Source organism: Callorhinchus milii, unplaced genomic scaffold, assembly GCF_018977255.1.
Source record: "Callorhinchus milii isolate IMCB2004 unplaced genomic scaffold, IMCB_Cmil_1.0 Scaffold4, whole genome shotgun sequence".
NCBI lineage: Eukaryota > Metazoa > Chordata > Chondrichthyes > Chimaeriformes > Callorhinchidae > Callorhinchus > Callorhinchus milii.
Window position 1 is genome coordinate 54,515,182 of NW_024704745.1, and position 24,470 is coordinate 54,539,651.

The 24,470-nt window shown below is 39.9% G+C and overlaps 1 protein-coding gene across 1 annotated transcript in view; it reads right to left on the reverse strand.

Moving 5' to 3' along the window:
* Positions 1–24,470, reverse strand: part of cep295 (centrosomal protein 295) — a 62,436-nt gene that overhangs the window by 25,677 nt on the left and 12,289 nt on the right. Inside the window, exons 4-14 of the mRNA XM_042334217.1 lie at positions 23,295–23,419; positions 21,640–21,733; positions 18,778–18,891; positions 16,340–16,480; positions 14,377–14,560; positions 10,270–10,470; positions 9,566–9,805; positions 8,957–9,060; positions 7,270–7,563; positions 4,190–4,290; positions 1,581–2,676 (exon numbers count right to left, since the gene is read on the reverse strand). Of these exons, the coding sequence (XP_042190151.1) occupies positions 1,581–2,676; positions 4,190–4,290; positions 7,270–7,563; positions 8,957–9,060; positions 9,566–9,805; positions 10,270–10,470; positions 14,377–14,560; positions 16,340–16,480; positions 18,778–18,891; positions 21,640–21,733; positions 23,295–23,419 (2,694 nt within the window). The remainder of the gene's footprint in view (positions 1–1,580; positions 2,677–4,189; positions 4,291–7,269; positions 7,564–8,956; positions 9,061–9,565; positions 9,806–10,269; positions 10,471–14,376; positions 14,561–16,339; positions 16,481–18,777; positions 18,892–21,639; positions 21,734–23,294; positions 23,420–24,470) is intronic.

The following is a 24,470-nucleotide window of genomic DNA, read 5'->3' on the forward strand; positions in this document are numbered from 1 at the left end:
CTCTTCAATCGTGCTTTGGTCGCTCTCCCACCTCTCTGCCTTCCCTCTCCCCTACACCACCATACCAGGGCCCCGACACCTGACTGTTCAGCACTTTGGGACATCCGCCCGACGTGAAGGGTGTTCTATAAATGTAATTTTGTTGTTGTTGTTTTAAGCAAGACCACTGAAAAGATAAGCAAGTAAACCAAAGCAGCAAGAGAAACAACTAAACTTGACTGCTCTATATTTTTTTGTTTAACAGAAGTGGAACAGATTGCAAATTTAGCTGAGATCTAAAAGCTGCTCACCATGTAGCTTACAAGACCACCTTAATTGGGAACCTTCAATATTGGCTAATTGTATACATAATGCACTTGGTTTAATTTTAGAAAGTTACAGTAGAAAGGATACAAAGGCATGGTAACTTCCTCTGCAAAATGTTTCCTAAACAAATGTGCATGCACTCACTTGGTTTCATTAAGAGTCATTTTAAGTTTTACTGACTTCAATCATCGATCCATCTTTGCCAGGACTTGGTCAATAAGCTTTGTAAACACTATGTTGCAGTGCATTGGGTTTGCTAGGAACAGTAGTGAATTTTGCTGGATTAAAAGGTTACTTGTCTCTCTGTAATCAAAAGGGTTTCTATACTGAAAATCTAAAGACAGGAGGTTGAATTCCTATTAAAAATTCAAATTAGAGAGGAGTGATAGTTGAAATTATATTCACATGTTGAGTGATTTAAGATTTGATCAATCTTTAACTTGATTCAATCAAATCTCAATTTCTTTCTCCTTTCTTCCAAGCATTCAGGCTTCCTTCCAAATATAACATTGGTAATGAATGGGAAGATATTTGGTCCAATGATCCAGCGGATGACAACAACAATTTCCAACGAATAGAATTGAAGTAATAAAACAAAAAGGAAGAAATTTAAAAGAAATGGCTTTCATATTAATTTAAAGCAGTGCTAGTGCATTCATTGGAACAGCTAACAATTGTTAGGGAGCAGTTCCATCATTTTTCTGAATGAAGTTTACATCAAGAAATGTTTGTCATTATGAAAACAACTATGTCTATTCGTATACCAGTAATTGCCAATTATACTGAGTTAACTGGTATCCTGTGAACAGCAGCTGTGGACAGAAACTTCAATCACAGACACCAACAGCTTTGGGGCCAACAATGGGCTGATGGGGGGAGAAGAGGGAGGGAGGGAGAGAGAGAACATTCACACTTTTTGCTAATCTTAGTTGTTGACTGTTTAAAGACTGAAATTAATCACAATTTTCACCCAAATGTTGCAGAACACTGAAGATTAAATTTTAAAATGGGACTCCACTAAAATGGATTCCAACTGAATTATATTTTGCATCTTGAGTAGCCTGCATGACAACAGATATTAAAATTAAATATTTCATAATCAGGTAACTTAAAATTGGAATTATATAAACCTCTAGTAGTTCAAGTATAATAATAAGATTCCACATATGGGATCAGTAAGGTTATTATAAACAAAGATTTCATTAACATTTTTCTTTGTTCTTACTATGTTGCCAAGTTGTTTAGTAATAGAAATGTGGACATGTAGACTGTACCTGCATCTCAGTAAGATAATTCTCCAGGGCTTTCTTTTGTTGTTGCATCTGGTCCTGGAGTTGATTTTCCCTGTCATTCAGCATTTCTTCCTGTGACATCTGTTTGGAAAAAAGAGCCTCCCGCTGTCTATCCAGCTGCTGTTGCAACTCTCTCAAGTGTTCCTGTCGAATCTGAATATCTTTTGATAATGCAGTCAGCCTCTTCTGATTTTTCAAGGCTTCAGAATGTTTCACCAAAGTTCCTGACAGCTCCAAGTGTCTGAGTGTTCCTAGTGATGTTTCTGATGACCCTGGCATTATCTTCATGGGCTTTCGCTGAATGCCAGCCGGTTCCATTAATCTTGCCTGCATCTGTAATACATCTGTGGATCCTTGCTGCAGCTCAACTGTAGCCCTGCTGCAAGATTCTGATACTTCTGGACTCTTCCTTCTACATGCATCTGACAAAATAGGTTGCATTTCAGGTTTTGATAGATCATGGTGACCCATACTTTCATGGCACATAAATGGCTGCTTTTGAGTAATAGTAACATGATCTCCAGAACTATATTCTCCAGTATCAAACAATCTATCTATTTGTCTTTGATGTGTACCTTCACTATCAACAACAACATGTTGTGCAGGTAAAGACCGTGTCACAAGTCCTGCTGAATCAGGTAAAGTTTGTGTTACTAAAGGTTCACATCTTGCTGAAGGAAAAGCAGGTTCAGAGTACTTTGGTAAATGAATGGTGGGAACTGGTTCTTTGCCATCTGCAGATAATGATGCAGTTCGACTGTGTTGCAGTAGGTGAGTACTGGTATGTGGCAATCCAGCTGTTATCAAATCAACATGTGGCCGAATTGGAAATGTAGGCTGATTTACAAGATCAAGATGTTGAACAGCAGGTGCAGGAAGAGACTGTTCAGCTTTACTGCTGGATATATCAATCTTGGACTGAGTTCCAGCAGGTGTATCATAGTGGAGCGGCTGTGATGTGGAGCATTTTGTAGATAATTGACTTGCTGTAGTCAATATGGATGGATGTCGTCTTTTCAACATAAGTTGATATTCTTCCAATTGCTTCCTGGCTTCTTCCACAGATTTCCTATGCAATCTGAAAAATTAGAACATGGGATAGATAAATTGAGTGTTGGTTTCAAATCACTTTCTTTGCCAGAACTAGTGCCAGCACGATTAGTGAACCAAGGTGTTATACCCATATTTTTAAAAAAAGGAATGGATTCAGAACAATGAAATAAAACAAAGAAACTTGTCCACATTTAAAAAATTGTGCAACTAGAGATTAATAAAATCAAGTGATATAAATGTCAGGTTAGGGCAAATGTCACAGATCTCATTAAACAGTCATCTCCAGAACGCTCACTCTTATCCAAGTATTAAGGTGTTCAGTAAAACGGATGTGGGAATATGTAGGTGATTTTACAGTATGAAGAATTATTTATTGTGCTGACTTTCTAAACTTTTATTCATGCTCTGCTGCCTTCTCCATTTCTATTTTGCCTTTCCTTATTTTGCCATCTCACTGAGGGGAAATTCCAGATTTACAAAGGCTCCCGAATTTAAAACATATATAGAATTAGAAACAAAATAAAATGTGAAAATATGATGAGATTTGTGTTAATAAACTTGTGAGCTTCATAAAGGACTTCAATCTGTATTGCGTGAACTGACATCCTGGAATTTCAAAACGAGCCAATATGTGAATCAGAGAATTATAGAAAAGGTAATTTACTACTAATAGTACAATAGATATTTAGATTTATATAGCACTTTTCATGTCAGGAGGATATCCCAAAGCACTCAACAGTACTGGCTGGGCACCCAAATCTGGGGTAGGTACTGAGGGAGTGGGTCAGACAAATGACTGAAACGCAAAAAGGTAGGTCTCAAGAAGGACCTTGAACGAGGTAAAACAGAGCAAGTCAGAAAGAATGGGAAAAATACCAGAGGATTTTACAGGACCTAAAGCCACAAGGAAAGACACCATTGTTTGGGAAACTGAAAGACTTTAATATAAATGAATATGTAAGTCCTTTCATTTTCCTGAATAAGAATTAGCATTGGAAAGAAAACAATATGATAAAATTAACTGGAGTTCCCACTAGTTCAGATAAATGGTTTCACGCAATGTGTTTTCCAATGGAAGATTTATATTGACAGGGGCAGTGATAGCACCCCGGGACCCTTCCCTTGTGAAGGGCGCTATATAAATGCAAGTTGCTGTTGATAAGATATGAAAGTAAATGCATCTGAAAGAACTTAGATAACTTAGCTAAATATTCTACAAGACAATTACATAACTTTGCAAAGTGGCACTATTAAGCAGAAATGCATAACAAAGAAGGGACCTGTACAAAAAAACATATATTACAAAGCGACATCTTTAGAGTCTCTCTCTGTTTCGCCCCCATGTTCTCCAGTTTCTGACATCTTTAAAGCCCCAATAAATTTTACTTAGCGCACATTTAAAAAAAATACTTTTTTGTACATCTCAAAGTTTGTTCCTTTTTATTTGTTTATCACTTTTTTAAAAGTAAAGTTGCATTTCATGTTGCTTGAATGTTGTGAATAGCTTGCATGAATAAATTGAAGCAACATTGATTCACCTGTTTTGCTCTACAAGACGCTGCTGGTACTGTCGAATTGCATACAAATGTTTATCTTCTTGAGACAACTCTTTTGGCACAAGACCCTCATGATGCTGGACCTATTGAGAACATAGAACTACATTTATTGAAATTATTTCACGTTTATAGGTTTCATAAGAGTGTGTTCAGATGATATACAACTATCAATAAAATAATAACACTGGTTTGGGAATATTATTAAATCTTGTATATACACATGCACGCAGAACATGCCTCCATAACAATACTGAATTTGGAAGCCAAAACATATTTTGTGATTTTGTATTATCATTCTAAATACACAAAAATTTCCATATGTAGTTGGGATGCATGGAACTCTATTCAATTTGGATACTCTTAAGCTTGATGATGGGTTTTCGCATGTGTCAGATGTGGATTTTTGGCTGACCAAAAATATTTTGTGACAAATGTCAGATCTTTGGGTTATAGATTGGAAATGGAGAAAAATATTAGGTCCCCAGATTCTCATTAAAAATGCATTGGATTCAAAGAGCTTCTTTAATTTTACAGTTGTAGAGGGAGTTAGGGAAAAAGTAGCAGAATGGATAGCAAGCTGGCTACAAGACAGAAAACAAAGAGTCGGGGCAAAGGGTAGCTACTGAGACTGGCAGAGGGTGTGGAAGTGGTGTTCCACAAGGCTCGGTATTGGGAACACTGTTGTTCACAATTTACATTAACGATTTGGACTTGGGGATCAAAAGTACAATTTCAAAATTTGCAGACAACACCAAATTGGGGGGTGCAGTTAATACCGAGGAGGAGTGCAACAAATTATAAAGGCATTAATAAACTTGCTGAATGGGCATTTAACTGGCAAATGAATTTCAATATAGATAAGTGTGAGGTGGTACATTTTGGTAAGAGTAATAAGGAGGTCACATACTGCCTGGAAAATAAGAATCTAAATGGGATAGAGGAGCAAAGGAATCTAGGGGTACAGATACACAAATCCAAATCGCTAAAAGTAGTGACGCAGGTTAACAAGGCCTTAAAAAAGACAAACCAAGAGTTGGGTTCATTTCTAGAAGGGTTAGAAATGAAAAGCAGGGAAGTTATACTAAACTTATGTTGACCCTTGGTTAGACCACACTTGCGAGTACTGTGTACAGTTCTGATCCCCACACATTTTACATATATGTAGCACCTCTCACACCTGGAAGACGTCTTAAAGCACTTCAGAGCCAACTGGGAGCCCTCGCTGGGGTGGCGGGAGCTGAAGAAGGGTGTGGGGACAATTTAGGAAAGGGGTGGGGCATTTGATCAGCATCTAATCCTTGTTAATCCTAATACAGGAATGATGAGAAAAGAGACGGGGCTTTTGAGGAAAGACATCTTGATCAAAAGCATACTATTCAGAAAGGGACGAAAGGGATGACAAGCACAAGATATGTAAGAAAGGCTATAGAGGAGAATATATACCCACGGTATCAATATTTTAAGGAGAGACAGTGAACCCTAGTCATGGTAAGACAAAATATCATTGCTGAGGGTAGTTTCAGTGTAACGGATAGGTCAAAAAGCTGCACTGGAGCTTCTTGACCAGGAAATACTGAGAGCCAAAGGCTATACCCAACTAATTTAGCCTATATTCAGTTAAAACATTTCTCATGCCATGGCTTGGGAGTCATTAACACAAGGGAGATAGAATTGGGTGTCATCTGCATACTGGGGTGATGTCACCAAGATGAAGCATATAGATGGACAGAGGAGGAGGACAGAATCCCCAGGAACACTGCACGAGACAGTGAGACACAGGAGACTAGAGAAGTCGTTTGTAGAGATGAAGTGGAGATGACGGTGTGAGAGGTTGGATCTCAATCATTCAAGGACAGAACCATGAAGGTTGAGATGAGAGGGGAGGCGGTGGAGGAAGATAGAATGGTCAATGGTATCAAAGGCAACAACTTGCACTTATATAGCACCTTCCACACTGGGTAGAGTCTCACGGCGCTTAAGAGTGGAGGAGCCTGATCCTAAGCCGGAGTGGGGGGGTGTGGTGGAAAGGTGGCCATAGCACGCCGCAGAGGAAGGTTTTCAGGCAGAACTTGAAAAAGGGGAGAGAGGGGGCAAGATAGAGGGAGTGAGGTAGAGTGTTCCAGAATTTCGGGGCATAGTGGTTGAAAGCGCGACCTCCGATAGTGCGGTGGAGGGTGCGTGGGATGAGCAGAAGGCCAGTGCCAGTCAAGCGGAGGCACCGGGGTGGTGGATTGGGGAGTGAGGATGGTTGGAGAGTAGGGAGGTGCCAGAAAGTGAAGGAATTTGAACACGAGTGTGAGAATCTTGAAGTCGATCCATTCGGAGATGGGGAGCCAGTGGAGCCTGGCCAGAATTGTAGGGAGGGAGGGATGGTTAGGTGCCGGGATGTGAGGGGGAGATTGGGAGGGGGTAGTAGTCGGAAGGGCAAAGGCAGCTGAGCGAACCCCCTGGATTTTGGTTTCGATTAAGTCCAGCATCTCCTTACAGTTGGCATTGAAGGAGAGGATGGGCGAGGCGTGAGGTGCCGGTTGGTGATGGAGAAGAGGAGCCTGGGGTTGTCCTTGGCCTCCAACAACAACAACATTACATTTGTATAGCTCCTTTCACGTTGAGAGGACGTCCCAAGGCGCTGGACAGAGAGAGTTATGGACCTGAGCTGGGGCTCGGGGTGGGGGAGGGTGGAGGGCAGGGGGAAAGCTGGGAGATCGAAAGCACGGTCGAGGAGGCGGGTCTTGAAGGTGGCGAGGGAGGGGGCGAGATGGATGGACTGCGGGATGGAGTTCCAGAGGGTGGGTGCAGAGTGGCAGAAGGCCCACCTGCCAATGGTGGATCAAGCATGGTGGGGGACGTGAAGCAGTCAAACATAGTCTACTCGTTCCTTCTACTCCAAGATTCAGCGGAGGCAAGAGCGAAACGGTATGTTTTGATAAGCTTTAGTCAGATCTGCTGATGGACTGTTAAGTTGGATTTAAGCCAGGTGCATTCGGTGGCATGCACCTGTGCCTCGAGGGAGCAGAGATGGCAGGTGTACCAGCGTGACTTCTGTGAGTAGATACACTTACTGTTCCAGCTGTAATAGAGTCACCTGCATCCATCCGTGGAGCTTGAAGTCTCCAACTATCCTGCTTTCCAATGGAAATATCTTCTTTCCTATCCAATGCTTTGGGCTCATAGTCATGGCATGCTTCCTGATTCCGGTCTTCCACATCCCTTCTCAATCTCTCCTCCATTTGGGTTTGGATTAGTTGCCGCTGAAACTGGGCTTCCTCAAAATAATTTCTCAAGTTCCGTTTTTGTTGTTCAAATTGCTGTAGTAATACCAATTGCTGTTGTTTCTGTTGCTCCAACTCTTCCAACTAATGAAATACCAGAGGTGGTGTCAGATAGGTACAAAGTACATTAGGACCAAAGTATTAAATCATCCCAGAGACCATAGACTGATTGACTCAACAAATTATTTGGATTCAAACCAAAGTAGAACGACTCATAAAAACTAAAGAGAAGACTATTGTAAATGTTGCACATTGCTGTATTCAGGGTGCTATTTTGAAGTTGATATGGTATGATACCCCAAATCTAATCCATGCTAATCTTATTGCAGGAATTCTTGATGCTGCCCAGGTGTAAACATTTGGGGAGGGGAGGAAAACAAGAATTACTCTCAGTACTGTTGAACAAAATCCTTCCTCCCCTAAATGTCTTCTATACTGAATGTGCATTTCAGTTTGGCAAAGCTAGAAATAAAAATAAAATGTTACAATGATTATTTGATAAGATCTTCATGACAGTATCCTCATGCCACAAAGTACAGGTAACAATGGGGATAGCATACAAGATGTTCTAATGTCAGGATTGAATGACTTGCATCATTATCTTCCAAAAGAAAATTCAACTAGAAAAGTTACAATAGAGGTTGTATAATATTGTTTTGCCTTTGGATAGAAGCACTTCAGAATCACATCAAAACGTAGAGTTTGACTGTTTTGTGATTCAGATGCAATCAAATTATAAATATCAGCTGTGCTAAATTTCACATAAAGTTCAGGGGAAAAACAAAATAGTACATTGGTAGATTGTAAAAGAACTCAAAGGACAAGAAGCCAAATAAGCTCAAATTAAGGCAATGAACTATTTCTCCAAAGACTGCCCATTGCAAAGGCTTCCCATTGCAATCTCATAAATATTCACATTTAGCCATCGTGAAGAAGTCGACCCTATTTGGTTTGGTGTGCTCATAAAAGGAATGGACAAATCAGCATCTCCAGGATCAAAGGATACAACTAAAATTAGAGTGTTTTTGATGAAAGGGGAACCCAGAAAAAATGGTTACGTCACCCCAAAATTTGTGAGAATATCAAAATAACTTCCTCAGAAAGTTAGTCAATTTCAGTGTTTAGAGAGAAATAAATGCTTGGTAATCCAAGGTTATTATGGGATATGGAGAATTAAGGAAGTAAAGAGTTGGTACAGGTTTAATTGCTGAATATTCTCAACAAAACTGAATAGTCTACCTTTAACAATATACATCTTACAGAACTAAACACTGGAAACAAGTCTATTTCAAATAATGAAAGCACTAGGCATATAGTAATGTTAACCAGCTGAGGGTTCCAATCAATCCCAATCAGCAACATTTCTCAAACAAGAACTTTAGTGTAGAGTGGGAAACCATTCACATTTATGGGATGATATTAGGGTAATTTTATGTTCACAATATGTGAATTCAATTCACAGGAAAAACACACATACCTGTTTCTTTCTGTCTATCTCAGATCTAATTATGCTTGCTTGCTCCTTGGGATGAAATAAAGTTGCATTTCCAGCTATTATGGTATCTACAGGCATGTCTTGCTCTAAACAATGTAATAGCATAAATGACATTTTACAAATGTAACGTCAAATTAGATAAATTAATTTCTAGGAAATTTCAAGATATGAAGCTGAATTGGCTTTTAAGATTAAATTTTATTTCAGCATTTGACTTCATAGTCATAGGAATATATCAAAAAAGGAGAAATCCCCTTGAGGAACACACCATCTATATGGTACTGCATGGCAACAATAATTCCTCCAAAAAACAATAATACATAGGTAATTTTCAATCCATGACTGTTTGTGGGACACTGCTGTGCGCAGTTGGCTGCCGGGTTTCACCCACAAATACAGTTAGTTCACTTTATAGCATATTCTGTGAAGCACTTTGAGACATCTAGAAGACGTGGAAAGCGCTATATCAAATGCAAGGATTATTATTATTATATATAAAAATGTAAATGGCAAATCTTGATACAATTTAAATAAAAACGCAATGAAAGTAAATTGAAGCAAAATTAAAAATCTAAATATTTTTAGACTTGCCTTTGTTGAAATGAACTAGAAGTTCCTCACCTACATCCATGTTAACTATGGATTCCGATGAACTCCTTTGTTGTTCCTCTTTACTCTCAATAGAGCCAGACTCAATTGTCAAAACCTCATTTGAACTCTCTGTTTCAGGTCTTGAAGTCCAATTATTCCTTTGCGCCCTGATCTTGGTTAACAGCTTCTTTAATGCTGCTTTAGTTGGATTTGCAGCTGGATGACTACATTCTGCTGGTGCTTTGAAGGCAAAAGTAATGAATTAGTTAAACTCATTATCCAATTAGCTCGATTAGTATTCAAACAGGTTAAAATTCTAAAGACAAAATCCTGAAGTCACAGAATATTGTAAGTATGGGTATATATGGGTGGGAATACATTCATAAAATTTTAACAAACATTTTTAATTGCTCTGCTAATAAAATTTCTGGAGATTAATAATGAGGGATTGGAAAGTAGAGTTGCGCACAGCAAAAAAGTATATTTGGGGTTCTAATTGTGATTTATAGTTCTACAGTTTGTAGGAAATTAATGTCCAGCTATTTGGACAGCAATAACACCCATTCCAATGTTATAGTTCTGTGGAATAGATTGACATCGCCCTGCAATATAACATTTTAGAAGATAAAATATAATGCCTGTTGAATAGGTCACTTGAAAATACTTACTGCCAATGTAGACATTTTGTTGCATTAATAACTCACTTTCTGAAGCACGAGGATATGCACCCTTTTTAACATCTCCGGGTTTTCTTGATCCAAACATTTCCTGATCTTTTAAGTGTTCCTCTTCCTTATGAAATCCCTCTGGATCGACTGAGAGATCTAAATCTTCATCCTGTGTCCCAACAGACAGGGCTGGTAAAGGTTCAGGCTCAAGACACAATACCAAGTCACCTCTGACCCCTAAGAAAATGAAAACAAAGATGATCAATAACAATAAAATGTGAACATTTCGTGGAGTCCTGTAGCTCAGTGGTTAGAGCGCTCGCTTTGCAAGCGAGAGCCCTGGGTTCAATTCCAGGCAGAGGGCGAAACCTTGGGCAAGTTTCCTTACTCCACACAGAGCCTAATAATAATCCCTCCAAAAACCCAAAACAATAATAAATTGGTCATTTTCAATCTACGACTGTTTGTGGGACATTGCTGTGCGCAATTGGCTGCCGCGTTCGCCCACAAATATACAGTCAATTCACTTTACAGTATATTCTGTGAAGCGCTTTGGGACGTCCTCCCGACGTGAAAAGCGCTATATCAAATGCAAGGATTATTAACATTACTGCAGTTGAAAAGGCAATTCAAAAAAGATTTAATTTTGCCACATCTCAGAAACAATGAAGAAGGCAGTGAATTCTTTATGACCACCACCCACAATTCAGTTTTAGCTTCATAGAAGACATACTCCAATTTTGCCCCTCAACCAAACTGGAAACATTTTGCAACTCAAAATTTAGATGTTGACATGTTAATTTTGCTCTTAAAACATCAGATTACTTCATTCTGAGCACAATTGCTCTGCAAAGTCAGTTGTACTCTGATAATTTCTGGTTTGTCAGTCAAATCCTATGATTTTTAGCCTGGTCATCTTTCAACTTCTTATAGCTGCAAAACATGCGTATAATATTTTTTAAAAACAGTATTGAAAGGGATTCTAAAAATTGGTATAGAACCATAGAAATTTACAGGACACAAAAAAAGCTATTCAGCCCATCATGCGTGTGCTGGATTTTTTTTTAAAAAGGAGCAATCCTTTGAGTCAAATTGACCTGCCCTGTCCCCATACCTTTTTAAGTACTTATCTAGCTCCCTTTTGAAAGCTAAAAAGGATTCTAGCAAGCCATTCGATATTCAAACTGCACTATAGGTGAAAATATTCCTCCTAACCTCCCCATTTGCTTGCTAACTATCTTAAATTGATGGCTCTTGTCACTGATTCATCAACCAGTGGGACTAATTTCTCTCTGTTGACAATCAAAATACTTCATTAAAGACCTCAGCAGGTCACCCCTCAAGCTTCCTTGTTCCAATGATGTATCTTTCAAAATAAAAATCCTAGTTACACAATATTTCTTGCAATGTTTCAGATATACATTTACTCACGATGAAGTTATGTCATGTGTCTGAAGTCTTTGCAAAAAGATGTCCTAGTAGATCACCAAGCTGAGAGTTGGGCCCAGTTTTCAAAAAATAATATTAATTCTGCACGTTTGTATGTACCCTGACATTTGTAAATAACTGCTATTGCATGCTGGATCAGTAAATACATCTTTTGCAGAGGTACTCAAAGCAATCCTTCCAATTGCAAGGTTATTCATTTTGAACTTCGTGATATGCCTTATGAAGTTCAGACTCTCAGATAATGATGAGAACAGAAAATATTACAACAGGGGACTTTTCTTATACTCACTGTGATGAAAGGTTTTGAAAGCAGGCTTTCAGGGCAAACCAATGTTATTGTTCTGTTAACTTTAACTCATCTGCCTGAATTATTTATTCTGCCACACCATTCACCTCATGCAAGATTCTGATGATTACTCAAGTTTCAAAGCCATACCCCAAGCTTCAAAATTGCTAAATCAGTTTTGGTGCCTAAAAAAACCAATGTCTCCATGGTATATTACTTTGCACAGCATTCCGGAAAGAAAATGTTGCCATTGCAAATCTATTACATCTTCTATCAAGATTCTCTTTACTTAGTACAATATATTCATTTTTAAAATCATAAAAGTTTACCTCACAAATATAAAAATTAATGACAAAATTAAACAAAAACACCATGCAAATTGTAAAGCACCAGCTTGTTGGAAGTGAGGTCCTTCTAGTTTTTTATTGAGTCAGGTCAGATATCTCTTCAGCACAACTCGCTCCAAGCGAAGAACTAGCTTCTCCTACAGTGCTTCACGTTCTGCCTGTCCCAAAGGAATGAAGTATTACGGAACATCCTCTGCCTGAACAACACAAGTAAATGCCCTGTGGCAATAAGCGAATCGCAAAACAGGCACAAGAACATGCTGGAAGTCACAGCGAGCAGCTTGCTCACAGGCAGCTCAGGACGTTGGCCACCTTGTTGATGAACTGAGACTTCATCACATCTAGCAACATCCTGAGTGACCAAGTAGCCCTTTTCAGAGACAATACTGCTTGCCTTAATCTGGGCAGGGGCCTAGAAAAGATGGCCCGAAAATTGCTTGTCTTATTTTGACTTCAGGCCACCGAATCTCAGGTTCATCTGACCTCTCGGCCAAAACTAAGTTTGCATCACTAACTACTGGTAATTAGCATCTTCAGGGTGATTGACTGCAGGATGATTGGAGCCGGGAGATGTTGCGGAGGTGGGGGGAAAAAAAAATCCTTGCATTTGATATAGCGCTTTTCACGTCGGGAGGATGTCCCAAAGCGCTTCACAGAACACACTGTAAAGTGAATTGACTGTATATTTGTGGGCGAACACGGCAGCCAATTGCGCACAGCAGTGTCCCACGAACAGTCGTAGATTGAAAATGACCAATTTATTATTGTTTTTGTTTTTTGGAGGGATTATTATTAGGCGTGTGGAGTAAGGAAACTTGCCCAAGGTTTCGCCCTCTGCCTGGAATTGAACTCAGGTCTCTCACTTGCAAAGCGAGTGCTCTAACCACTGAGCTACAGGACTTCAAAGCAGACACTGTGAAGCCAATTCATTTCCGAGCTTGTCATAATAATAATAATCCTTGCATTTGATATAGCGCTTTTCACGTCTTCTAGACATCCCAAAGCGCTTCACAGAATATACTGTAAAGTGAATTGACTGTATATTTGTGGGCGAACGCAGCAGCCAATTGCGCACAGCAATGTCCCACAAACAGTCATCGATTGAAAATGACCAATTTATTATTATTATTTTTTTTTTGGAGGGATTATTATTAGGCTCTGTGTGGAGTAAGGAAACGTGCCCAAGGTTTCGCCCTCTGCCTGGAATTGAACTCAGGTCTCTCGCTTGCAAAGCGAGTGTTCTAACCACTGAGCTACAGGACTCCACGCTGATGTGTTTGCAATGTCTAGGCCATAGTAACCCGAGGAGACAATGTCACAACCAAGGTATGTGAAATGGCTTCAAGGTGACATGCCTGGCAATGGAATGTTGGAATCGAGCCGGCCCTCTGTGGCGGTCTCGGAGTTCTGTTCCTGAACCAGGCAGGTCCGCAGTATTCCAGGCCACTCCTGATGACAGCACAGCCAGCCTGGCTCGTTGGCAGGACTGGAAGGCAGACAAGTCACTGGGGGCAGGGAGTCATCCCGCTCAGCTCCTGTTAACCCTGCAAGCCAAAGCCCTTATGGATAGGGTGGTCCTAGCTAGACAAGCAGCAGGAAAGCTTTTAGCTGCTTAGACTCCAGCAGTACCCCAACGCACACTCTGGGGTCCCAATGCCTTGACTCTTGCCAACCTGCGCCTAATATTTTCCAGAATTAGATAAGCAGGATGTGTCCCTCCAGGGAGAGTGAGCATATCATTCCACCAATCTAACTCTGGTATTTCCATGTTAGGTGAGATGCATGGAAATTTCAGTTTGGTTTGGATACTCTTAAGCATGGTGATGAGTTTCCGCATGTGTCAAGACACCCGGCTGACCAAAAAAAATAAACCTGAGCTAAACAGTTGGGTCAAACTCATCCATACTCAGAATTTCTAACAGTTCTCAAGGTTAATTCACACACATGCTTAAAAATAATTTTGCACCTACATTTTACACTCAAATCTTAATATGTGAAAATGTTTGGAATTACAAATAAATCCTAAAGCAGCTAGTCACATATTCTCAATTTTCAACTCACTTTTATCTCCAGAATACATGTCCTCAAAGGCAAACTCCATCTCTCTTTGCCTGTCTGCTTTTATTTCCACACGTCTATATGGTGGCTCAAAGAGTTGAGGTGGCATTTGAGCCACAACACGTCTTCTACGGGTCAAATCAGCATGCTGCATTTTTTCTAGTTCCTTCATCAGTTTCTCTTTGTCCTAGAAATTAAATAAATTGAAAACAATCTAATTTGATTATATTTACTCTTTGCAAATGACTATATCACCTTCTGAACTTATTTGCATCTTTCTCTACATACGTAACTTTCATATTACTAGTCTGAACAGATAAATAATACTTAAATTTGATACATTACCCTTCACGTCTCAAAGCACTTCAAAAGATGTATTGTAAAGGATAAGGATTAGGGTTTGTTGGTTAACAAGGCAGACAATTTGGACAGAGCAATATACCACAAATAGCCATGGAGTGAATGATCAGTTTTATATCTGAGGGATTTTTGGCCAGGTTACCTGGCAGAAGCTACTTTGCCCTTTGAAATAGTGCCTTGCGATCTTTAAGATTCACCTGAACCGGGAGACAGGACATCAGTTTAACATCTTAACTGAAGAACGACACTTCAAAAATATGTAGTACACCCCTATATGGCACCGGAGTGTCAACCTAGACTATACAAGTTCGAAGCCCCAACATGTGACTTGAATCTACTACCTTCTGACTCAGAGGCAAGAATGTTACCGACTGAGTCAGGCTGACGCACAATTATATAGCAACTGGATGGATGTGTTTATTCAAGCAGGTACTATGCATTATCCTGGCTTAGTTAGTAGCACTCTGCCGGTAAAACATCCCTTGACACTATTCGAAGAGGAGATTCTCAGTGTCTTGACCAGCAGCTCCCCAAATAAAATCAGACATTCATTTCATGTCTGTTTGTGGGACAATGTTATGTGCAAATTGGCAGGCGTGTTCACCAATTAAAACAGTCAAACATCCTGTGAAGCATTTTGAGATATCCTCCCAACGTGAAAGGCACGATATCAAATATATTATTACTGACATTATGAGATTTAGATTGTAGATCTAGTGAGAATTATTCTATCGATTCAAAAGTAGGGGTTTGTTATGCTTCTGAATAGTTTGATCATGTCAATGGTCATGTTTTACAGGATGAATAATGAATACCATTTGTATTAATCCATTAAAGAAAGTGTTCCTGTTATGTGATCATTTTTGAAGGATGTATAGTTTAAATTGTGAGGAACTGAAGTCATCTGAACCAGGATTTCATTGGGGTAGGAGAATCAAAAATTCAAAAGCAAACAGAAGAGAGAAGCAATCACGGCATTATGAAGTTCCACTTACATTAATTGTAAAACAGCAACCCAACGACACAATACATGCCGTTAACTACAACAACTTGCATTTATATAGTGCCCCTCCCCGCAGGGTTGTGTCCCAGAGCGCTTGATTGGTCTATCATGTGTTTGTAAGATCCACTGAAATTACTGTTGCCATAATTTGTTCTGAGCTACAGATCTCATGCAGGTCATTTGGAGTGGTTTCATGGGAGGAAAAGTAACTCATTAATGGGAGAAAAAAAAAATCAGCAAGGTCCATTTTAGTTTATGCTTCAGAAGCCTCTATTAGCTGGCCACAGAATAGCATTGCAGATCTAATTCTCACTGGTTCTGCCATATTCCAGGAGATGAGGGCACATTGTTCAGAGGATTACAAATTCAAAAAAACACAAACTAAACAAAATAAATTGTATAACTTCCTTGCATTATTCCAACACAATAGTGCATAAATATATCAAAGTGAACAGTGAGCATGACCAGTGCATCACTGCACACATTAACTAAAATGTTATTAGAAAATACAATTTTCACATCAGTAATATTCTTAGTCATTTGTGGGAGCTATCCTCCTTTGAGAGTTCTATTTAATTAAACTGAATCCAGGACTTCGATTACCTGTGCCAAATGAACCATTTGGAGAGCATGGCTACCCCTCAATCTAGCTTTCTCCAGCTGTTCTCTCCTCTCCCTCTCAGCTTCCTTTTGCAATTCCTCCAAATGATGCCCTACCTGCTCAGCAGCAAGCAGAGCATTGACCTATTATCATATGAAGAAAGGTCAATTTAAAAAATAATGAAGATAATTTATAAAGACCAGTTACATATCTCTTATGCATTCACATAAAAATCCAAAGTTTTACAATATCGATATCAAACTGTCATCTTGGTGCACAGGTGATGAGAATTACTGTATCTGTTAAATTGATGTTTCAGTGTAAGACAGCAACTCTACTTAGGTCCAAATCATAACCTTCCTCACGACAGTTCTGCCTGAATTCAAACCCATAATCAAAGAAAATCTAACCCAGCTGCCAGTCATGCAATTCTAAAGCAAACACAGTAAAACTCACAGATGTTGTACCAGTTGGGACCAGAACATTTAATATAACTTAGGCAAAGTATGACATATGACAAATATGATACATAAATCATATACAACATATGTAATTATGTATAAGTCAGATCTTGCATAATTTACACACAAATACTATAGAAATTAACATATCTAAATTCACGGACGATATGAAGACAGGTGGGAGAGTAAGCTGTGAGGATGACACACGAAGAATGCAAAGGGAAATAGACAGGCTAAGTGAGTGGGCAAGAAGGTGGCAAATGGAGTATAACGTGGGGAAGCATGAAGTTATTCACCTAGGTAGTAAAAATAGAAAAGCGGATTATTTTCTAGAGGGGCAGAGACTAGGTAGTGTTAGTGTTTAGAGGGATTTGGGTGTCGTTGTACACCAGTCACAAAAAGTTAGTATGCTGGTACAGCAAGCAACCAAGAAGGCTAATGCCATGTTGGTGTTCATTGCAAAAGGGTTAGAGTACAAGAGTAGGGAAATCTTGCTGCAGTTGTATAATGCCTTGGTGAGACCACACCTAGAATATTGTGTGCAGTTTTGGTCTCCCTATTTAAGAAAGGACATACTCGCCTGAGAAGGGGGTGCAGGGTAGATTCACTAGATTGCTTCCTGGGATGAGGGGGTTGACCTATAAGGATAGGTTGAGTAAACTAAGCCTATAGTCTCTAGAATATAGAAGAATTACAGGTGATCTTGTAGAAACCCATAAGATTCTTAAGGGTCTTGACAGGGTAGATGCTGTGAGACAGTTTTCCCTGGTTGGAGAATCTAAAACTAGGGATCATAGTCTCAAGATTAAGGGTCAGCCTTTTCGAATTGAGTTGAAGAAACATTTCTTCACTCAGAGGGTAGTGAATTTGTGGAATTCTCTACCCCAAAAGGCCGTGGATGCTCAGTCCTTGAACATATTCAAGACTGAGGTTGATAGATTTCTAAAGGATAGGAGAATTAAGGGATATGGGGATAGGGCAGGTAAATGGAATTAGATTAGAAGATCAGCCATGATCTTATTAAATGGCAGGGCAGGCTCAAGGGGCCAAATGACCTATTTCTGCTCCTACGTTTTATGGTCTTACTGTTCTGTACAAGTGCTGGTGACATTAAGGCAAGGTTTCTGCACCATATTTAACCCATACATATTAAATGGTAGCCCATTGTTTCCATATACAGTACTGCACAGCACTGTACCTCACGTGCAGAAAACATGCACTGTACATTGAATGGCACAACCACAGGCTTCAAAACAGAACTGTTTTAATACAATAGGAACTTAATTTGTGCTAATTTATAATATAAATTTATCTAATCCCATAATGACTGGTCTAACCCTCGTGTTCTCTACTTGTTCACTTTTCTGTACTGTGCATGTAGTCTTTTAGCATTGCAGCCGGTAATTGTTTCACAGGAAGCACTTTTAGGCTACTCAAGACCGATAAGTAGGCATGTGGTGACAAGTCCCCTTTGCTCTTCACATGATCAGGCATCTCACTCCCTCAATCGCTGTGTAATACTCTTTCCTCTCTCAGCCCATACCCACCCACCCCAATCCCATTGTGCATGATAACGTTGATGTTATGTCCCCAGCAGGAAGGGTGCGGAGAGCATTGGGGTGCTCTTGTGTGGTGTTCTGTTTGAGGCAGGTTTGGGAATCAAAGCTTCATTGGGTAAGTGCAGAAGCGGTAAGTGCAGTCGTGGTGTTACAAGTTATGCGGGGGTTAATACGACTGGTGCGGATAAATATAAGTGGATTTAATAGGAAATTGAACGGGACATGGGTGGATGTACAATAATTATACCATTAATACAGATAAGACATATTCAAGTTTCACTGTACTATTTTAAAAAATGGTTTCCATTTTCTAAATAGTTACTGGAAATGGGCAAATCAAGCATTTGTCCATGGAATATTGATAAAATGATGGTAAGCCACATTGGTTTGCATTTCATAAATTCCTACTCATTGAGTTACCTGTTCTGTATTCATTTCCCTATCCACACAAGGCTCAGGCAAATGATAGTGTGTCACAGAGAAGCTGTCCACATCGTGCATCTTCACTACAGGGCATTTTGAAACATCAAGTTCCTACAACAAAAAAGCATGGAACTTTATAAATCAGCAGTCATCCATCCATCCCTTAATCAAATATATTATTTTTCATTTCAAATAACTTTGCTTTACACCAACTTTTAGTTCTGTAGATTCAGCTGAAGTGAACCAAATTTAAATGAGTGAAAATTCAAGAAAATGCATTTGCTATTCCATAAGATACAGCTCTAAATGGATAATTGTTTTTTTTATTATACTCTGCAATTAAATGCATCCCTTAAGTCTGCTACACTGCTATCTGAATCACAATTAATGCGCAAAAATGTTTAATGGGTTATTCATTGTAATTGAATTCTACAAAGTATTCCAGGTGCATATCATTCTATTCAGCTACATGCTCAGGATACAGAATATCATGAAGACATAAAAGAAACTGAACACAATGATCAATTGTTTTGCACATTATATATTCAGAGAAATTACACAAAATGTTCCGAGGATTTTCATAATAGATCACAATTGCTATGCCTTTTGATAACAATATCAAATTAAAATGCAAACAGGTCTGCAAAACATGTTATTAATAATAATAATGCCAGTGGAGTCTGGTGACAACCGGAGTAACGGCATGCAAAGGTAATGCGTAAGAGAATATGGGCTGCAGAGTTTTGAATGAGCTGAGTGGAGAAAGAAGTGAGTGATGGAGGAATCCAATTTGTATATTGTTCGATTTCAAGATCCTCACCTCGTATTCAAGTCCCTGCACTCCCTCTGCACCACCCTACATCTCTGACCTCCTCTCTCCTCAGCACAGTACCCGGTGCCTTCGTTCCTCCGGGTCTGGCCTCCTCCTTGTCCCCCAAGTCCTCTGCTCCACCCTCGGCGGCTGTGCCTTCAGCCACCATGCCCCGAGGCTCTGGAACTGCCTTCCTCACTCACTTCCATCTCTCTCCCTCCCTTCCCATTTTCATGTCTCTGCTGAAGACCTTTCTTTTCGACCGCGCCTTTGGTCACCTTCCCCACACCCTCCCCCTGGCTCGGTCCTGGGATCCTAAACTGTAAAGCGCCCTGAGACGCCATCCGGCATGGAGGGCGCTATATAAATCCAAGTTGTTGTCGATAGAAAAAAAGACACTCAATTCATTTGATGAATTCTACTTGTACACTAAACTAGTAATCATGGAAGCAAGGTCGGAGCTTTAAACAATTCCAAACTCATCCATTTCAAAAGACTCTTGGAGTGATGTCCAACATTAGTTCACAAGGTTGAGTACTTTACCATGCCATGTCACTACAACAACACATTTATAGCTGAAACTATAAAAAAGCCAGATCCTCAAATTTAAATTTCCCCTCATCCCAAGCACAAAACAAATTCCACCATCTTAATCATTAAAGTGCCTGTATTTGCATCAAGATTCCTGTCCAATTTGTGGAAAAAGGGAAATTGCATTCATTCCACATGGTTACGGTATACAAATCATTTCAGTCTTTTTGTTATTCCACACAAGTTCATGTGAATGTCTCCAAAGTTAATGGCTGTGTATTGAAAGCTGACTGAAGCAAGTTATTAAAGTTGTTGAGATCATTTTGTTGCAGTATATCAGTTTTGTTGCATGATTTTTTTCTAATATGACACTGTTGCTTTGGATAAATACATTCAAATGTGACTCTCTGCTCCATAACTTTGGGTCCAAAATGCAATACAAAAGAATTGAAATTCCTACCATAGCAACTAGTTCAAAAGATTATATTGGGCAAAATGTTGGGCAAATTTCCTTTCTCCACATGCCTCTGTTTACCTAGCAGTAAGTAGGAACCCAGTTGTTAGTCGATTGGCGGATCGCTTTTCCAGGGATAATAATCCCTCCAAAAAAACAATAATAATTTGGTCACTCAATCCACGACCGTTTGCGGGACACTTCTGTGTGCAATTGGCTGCCGCGCTTTGCCAACAAATATACAGTCAATTCAGTATATTCAGTATATTCTGTGAAGCGCTTTGAGACGTTTAGAAGACGTGAAAAGCCCTACATCAAATGTAAGGATTACTATTATTATATTGATTCAAAGTTCCTCCAGGTTAGTATTAATACTTCTGGCTACTGTAGAATTCTCCTTTGTACATGTGGGAGAAGGGAATAGAACAATATGGGAGATAGGATTAGGAAGAGTGGGGCCTGATGAGGGAATATGAACAATGCCACGGACTAGTTAGGTCAAATGATCTGTTCCCATGTTGTAGTCTATATAGTTCTATGCAACTCAGATACTTCATTAAATTATCGATTTAGAAATCCTGCATTTTAGGCCATAATATGTTTGAATTTGGTAAACAAATTTCAAATCAAAAAGCATGGCTAACTTAAACTGATGAATATATTGTTTTATACTAAATATAATAATCCTTGCATTTGATATAGTGCAGTATCAAGTCATTGAGAAGTCTCAAAGCACTTCACAGAATATATTGTAAAGTGGATCGACTGTGTATTTTGTGGGTGAAACGCAGTTGCCAATTGTGCACAGCAATGTCCAACAAGCAGTCGTGGACTGAGTGACCAAAAACATTTTTCTCTTGAGCGATTATTACCCCCAGTAAGCGATCCACCAATCGCCTAACAACCGAGTTCCTACTTACAGGTAAACAAGAATTATGTGGAATAAGGAAACTTACCTAAGGTTTCATCCTGCCTGGAATCAAACCCGGATCCTCTCAACTTGCAAGTCGAGTGCAATAACCACTACACTATGGGATTCCACACTTTTCATAAATGTACTTACAGCAAGAGGATCCGGTGGAGGTGGTGGAAGATGTGCAATCTTCATTGCTCTTTCTTTTTCTACAATGAGTGCCTTCTTGCGAGCTTGAACGCATCTGCATTACAAAAAAAATGCAAATCCACGAGAAACAGATTTCAAGGATTTTTGTAGTTGAAACTATACTTACAATATAAGTAATTGAACAAGTTCTAGTACCCAGCTATAGACCAGAAAATCTCACTGATTTCAGTGGCTTAAAATTGAACAAATCCTTCACCCACAACCTGATTCAAATACGCTCCATGAAAACTGAGGATCTCACTTTTGAACTGCAACAACACCATGAGGTTTGAAGACAATCCAACCTTGGTTCTCAAATTCAGTGCCCTATAGAGCTCATTCAATATCACCTCCCAGATCAGGCAGGTGTCACACAATGCTCTATATACCTGGCCGAATACAAGCACTGGTCTGTAGAAACACAGGGCTCACTTGCTTTTCAAATTGTTAACCATTGTAATAGTTTCCTGGTTCATTTTGTGCATTTTCTGAAATCCCACCTTAAGACCCGCCTCTTTAACCAAGGCGTAGGTCACCTTCCCCTCCCTCAGAGTCCAACCCAGCCACTATGCAGCTCTCAAAGATGCTATCTCGAGGACGTGAAGGGCACTACATAAATTCAAGTATTCTTGGTATACGAGACCAGACAGTGAATGTCAGCAGACTATTAAACTGCAGTGATCATAGCAGTTGAGATCAGTCTCCCTTCACCTTGTATCTTTGTGCATGGGTTGCAATCAAGAACACAATCTGTGACTCACCTGCCCCTCTTAAAGCCAGTGTTGAGACCAGCTATTTCTGGAAGAAATAAAGCCTGACACCTCCATGTTCATGTTGCTCAGTTAATTTACCAAAGAAAGTCCAGTAAACTCCTGATAACTCATTACTCCAAGGGAAAAGCTTTCAGCGATCAGTTTTCTGGAGTGGTGAGTTAGACACATGTATAAATACATACAATACAAAATTACATTTATGATAGCGCCTTTCAAGTCAGGAGGGTATCCCAAGGCACTGGACAGTCAGAGATTTGGACCCGAACAGAGGTGGTTTGGGATCAGGGAGGATGGAGGGCAGAGAGGATGGACAAAAGGCACGGTCGAAGAAGAGGGTCTTGAGACATGCCTTGAATGAGGTGGGAAATGTGGAGCCTGCTGAACGGAAGGTGCGGGCAGGTTGATATGGGTTTAGGAGGTCACAGAGGTAGGAAGGGGCAAGGCCAAAATGAATGCGGCTAGGATACTGTCAGAATGATGACATGTGGTAGTGACAAGTTAATCCAGGGTCAAGTTATCCATAGTTTACAATTGTTGAGCAATCAAGGAAGCTGCATTAAAATATGGAAGTTCTCTGCAACAGACACTTAACAATATCTATTTCACAATATCTAATCAAAGAGGTTACTATTTTCATTAGCATATTTAACATATATAGCATTGCCACATGCACCAGTTTGCAGATAAATGCTAACTTACTATTCAAATAAAGAATTCAGTCAGAAGTTTGAAGAAACTTTTTTCAAAAATATAAACCAGGAACAAATATCTGATTGACAAATCATTGTAATCTCCTTGGCGTAGTAAAGATTCAGGGTTTAGGGAACACAAATTGTGGCTTACCTGCTTTGTTCTTCAAACTCCTTTTCTCTCATCAGTTTCAGTTCCCTTAGTGCTTCTCTGCATCTTTTCTCAGCCTTTTGTTGATTCACAGCTGCTTGTTTGGTGAAAGTCTCCAGATCTGGCTCCTGCAAATTGGGGGGGAGGTGGGGGGGAGAAAGAGATCAATCACTCTCTTTCACACTCTCTCAATTACTCTCTCACACTCCCCATCTCTCCCACACACACTCTCTAGCCCCTCTTAATCTCCCTCTTTTTCTCCCCATCTCTCTCACATTTACCCCTCTCCCCCCTCACTCTCAAAAGGTTGGACCATCCTCCTCTAAAATAATAATAATAATAATAATAATAATAATCCTTGCATTTGATATAGCGCTTTTCACGTCGGGAGGACATCCCAAAGCGCTTCACAGAACACACTGTAAAGTGAATTGACTGTATATTTGTGGGCGAACGCGGCAGCCAATTGCGCACAGCAATGTCCCACAAACAGTCGTAGATTGAAAATGACCAATTTAATTATTGTTTTTAGTTTTGGAGGGATTATTATTAGGAGTGTGGAGTAAGGAAACTTGCCCAAGGTTTCGCCCTGCCTGGAATTGAACTCAGGTCTCTCACTTGCAAAGCGAGTGCTCTAACCACTGAGCTACAGGACTCCACTAATAGGACCCAATAGAGCTTGGCAAACAGAGGGTAATGAGTGTGAGGAGACTTGCACTCAAAAGAAAATCAGGATGCAGAGCTGTGGATTAGTTGAAGCTTCAGAAAGCAAATATGTAGTTTAAAACAGCCCCGAGGCTCTGGAACTCTATCCCCCAGTGCCTTCGCCGCCTCCTCCCTTTCCTCCTTCAAGGCCGGTCTCAAGACCTTTTTCTTTGACCGTGCCTTCAGCTCTCCTCTCGACTCTCTACCCCCTCCTCGCTCCCTCCCTTCCCTCCCCTCACCCTGACCATTCCCCCCCCTCCTCGCTCCCTCCTTTCCCTCCCCTCACCCTGACCATTTCCCCCCTGCTCGGGTCCTAACCCAACTGTACAGCGCCTTGGGACGTCCTCCCGACGTGAAAGGCGCTCAATAAATGGAATCTTGTTGTTGTTGTAAAACAGGCTCAGGATAAAATCTTCAATTCATGCATAAAACACTCAACTGTCAACAGAATATATAAAATATTACACTTTATAA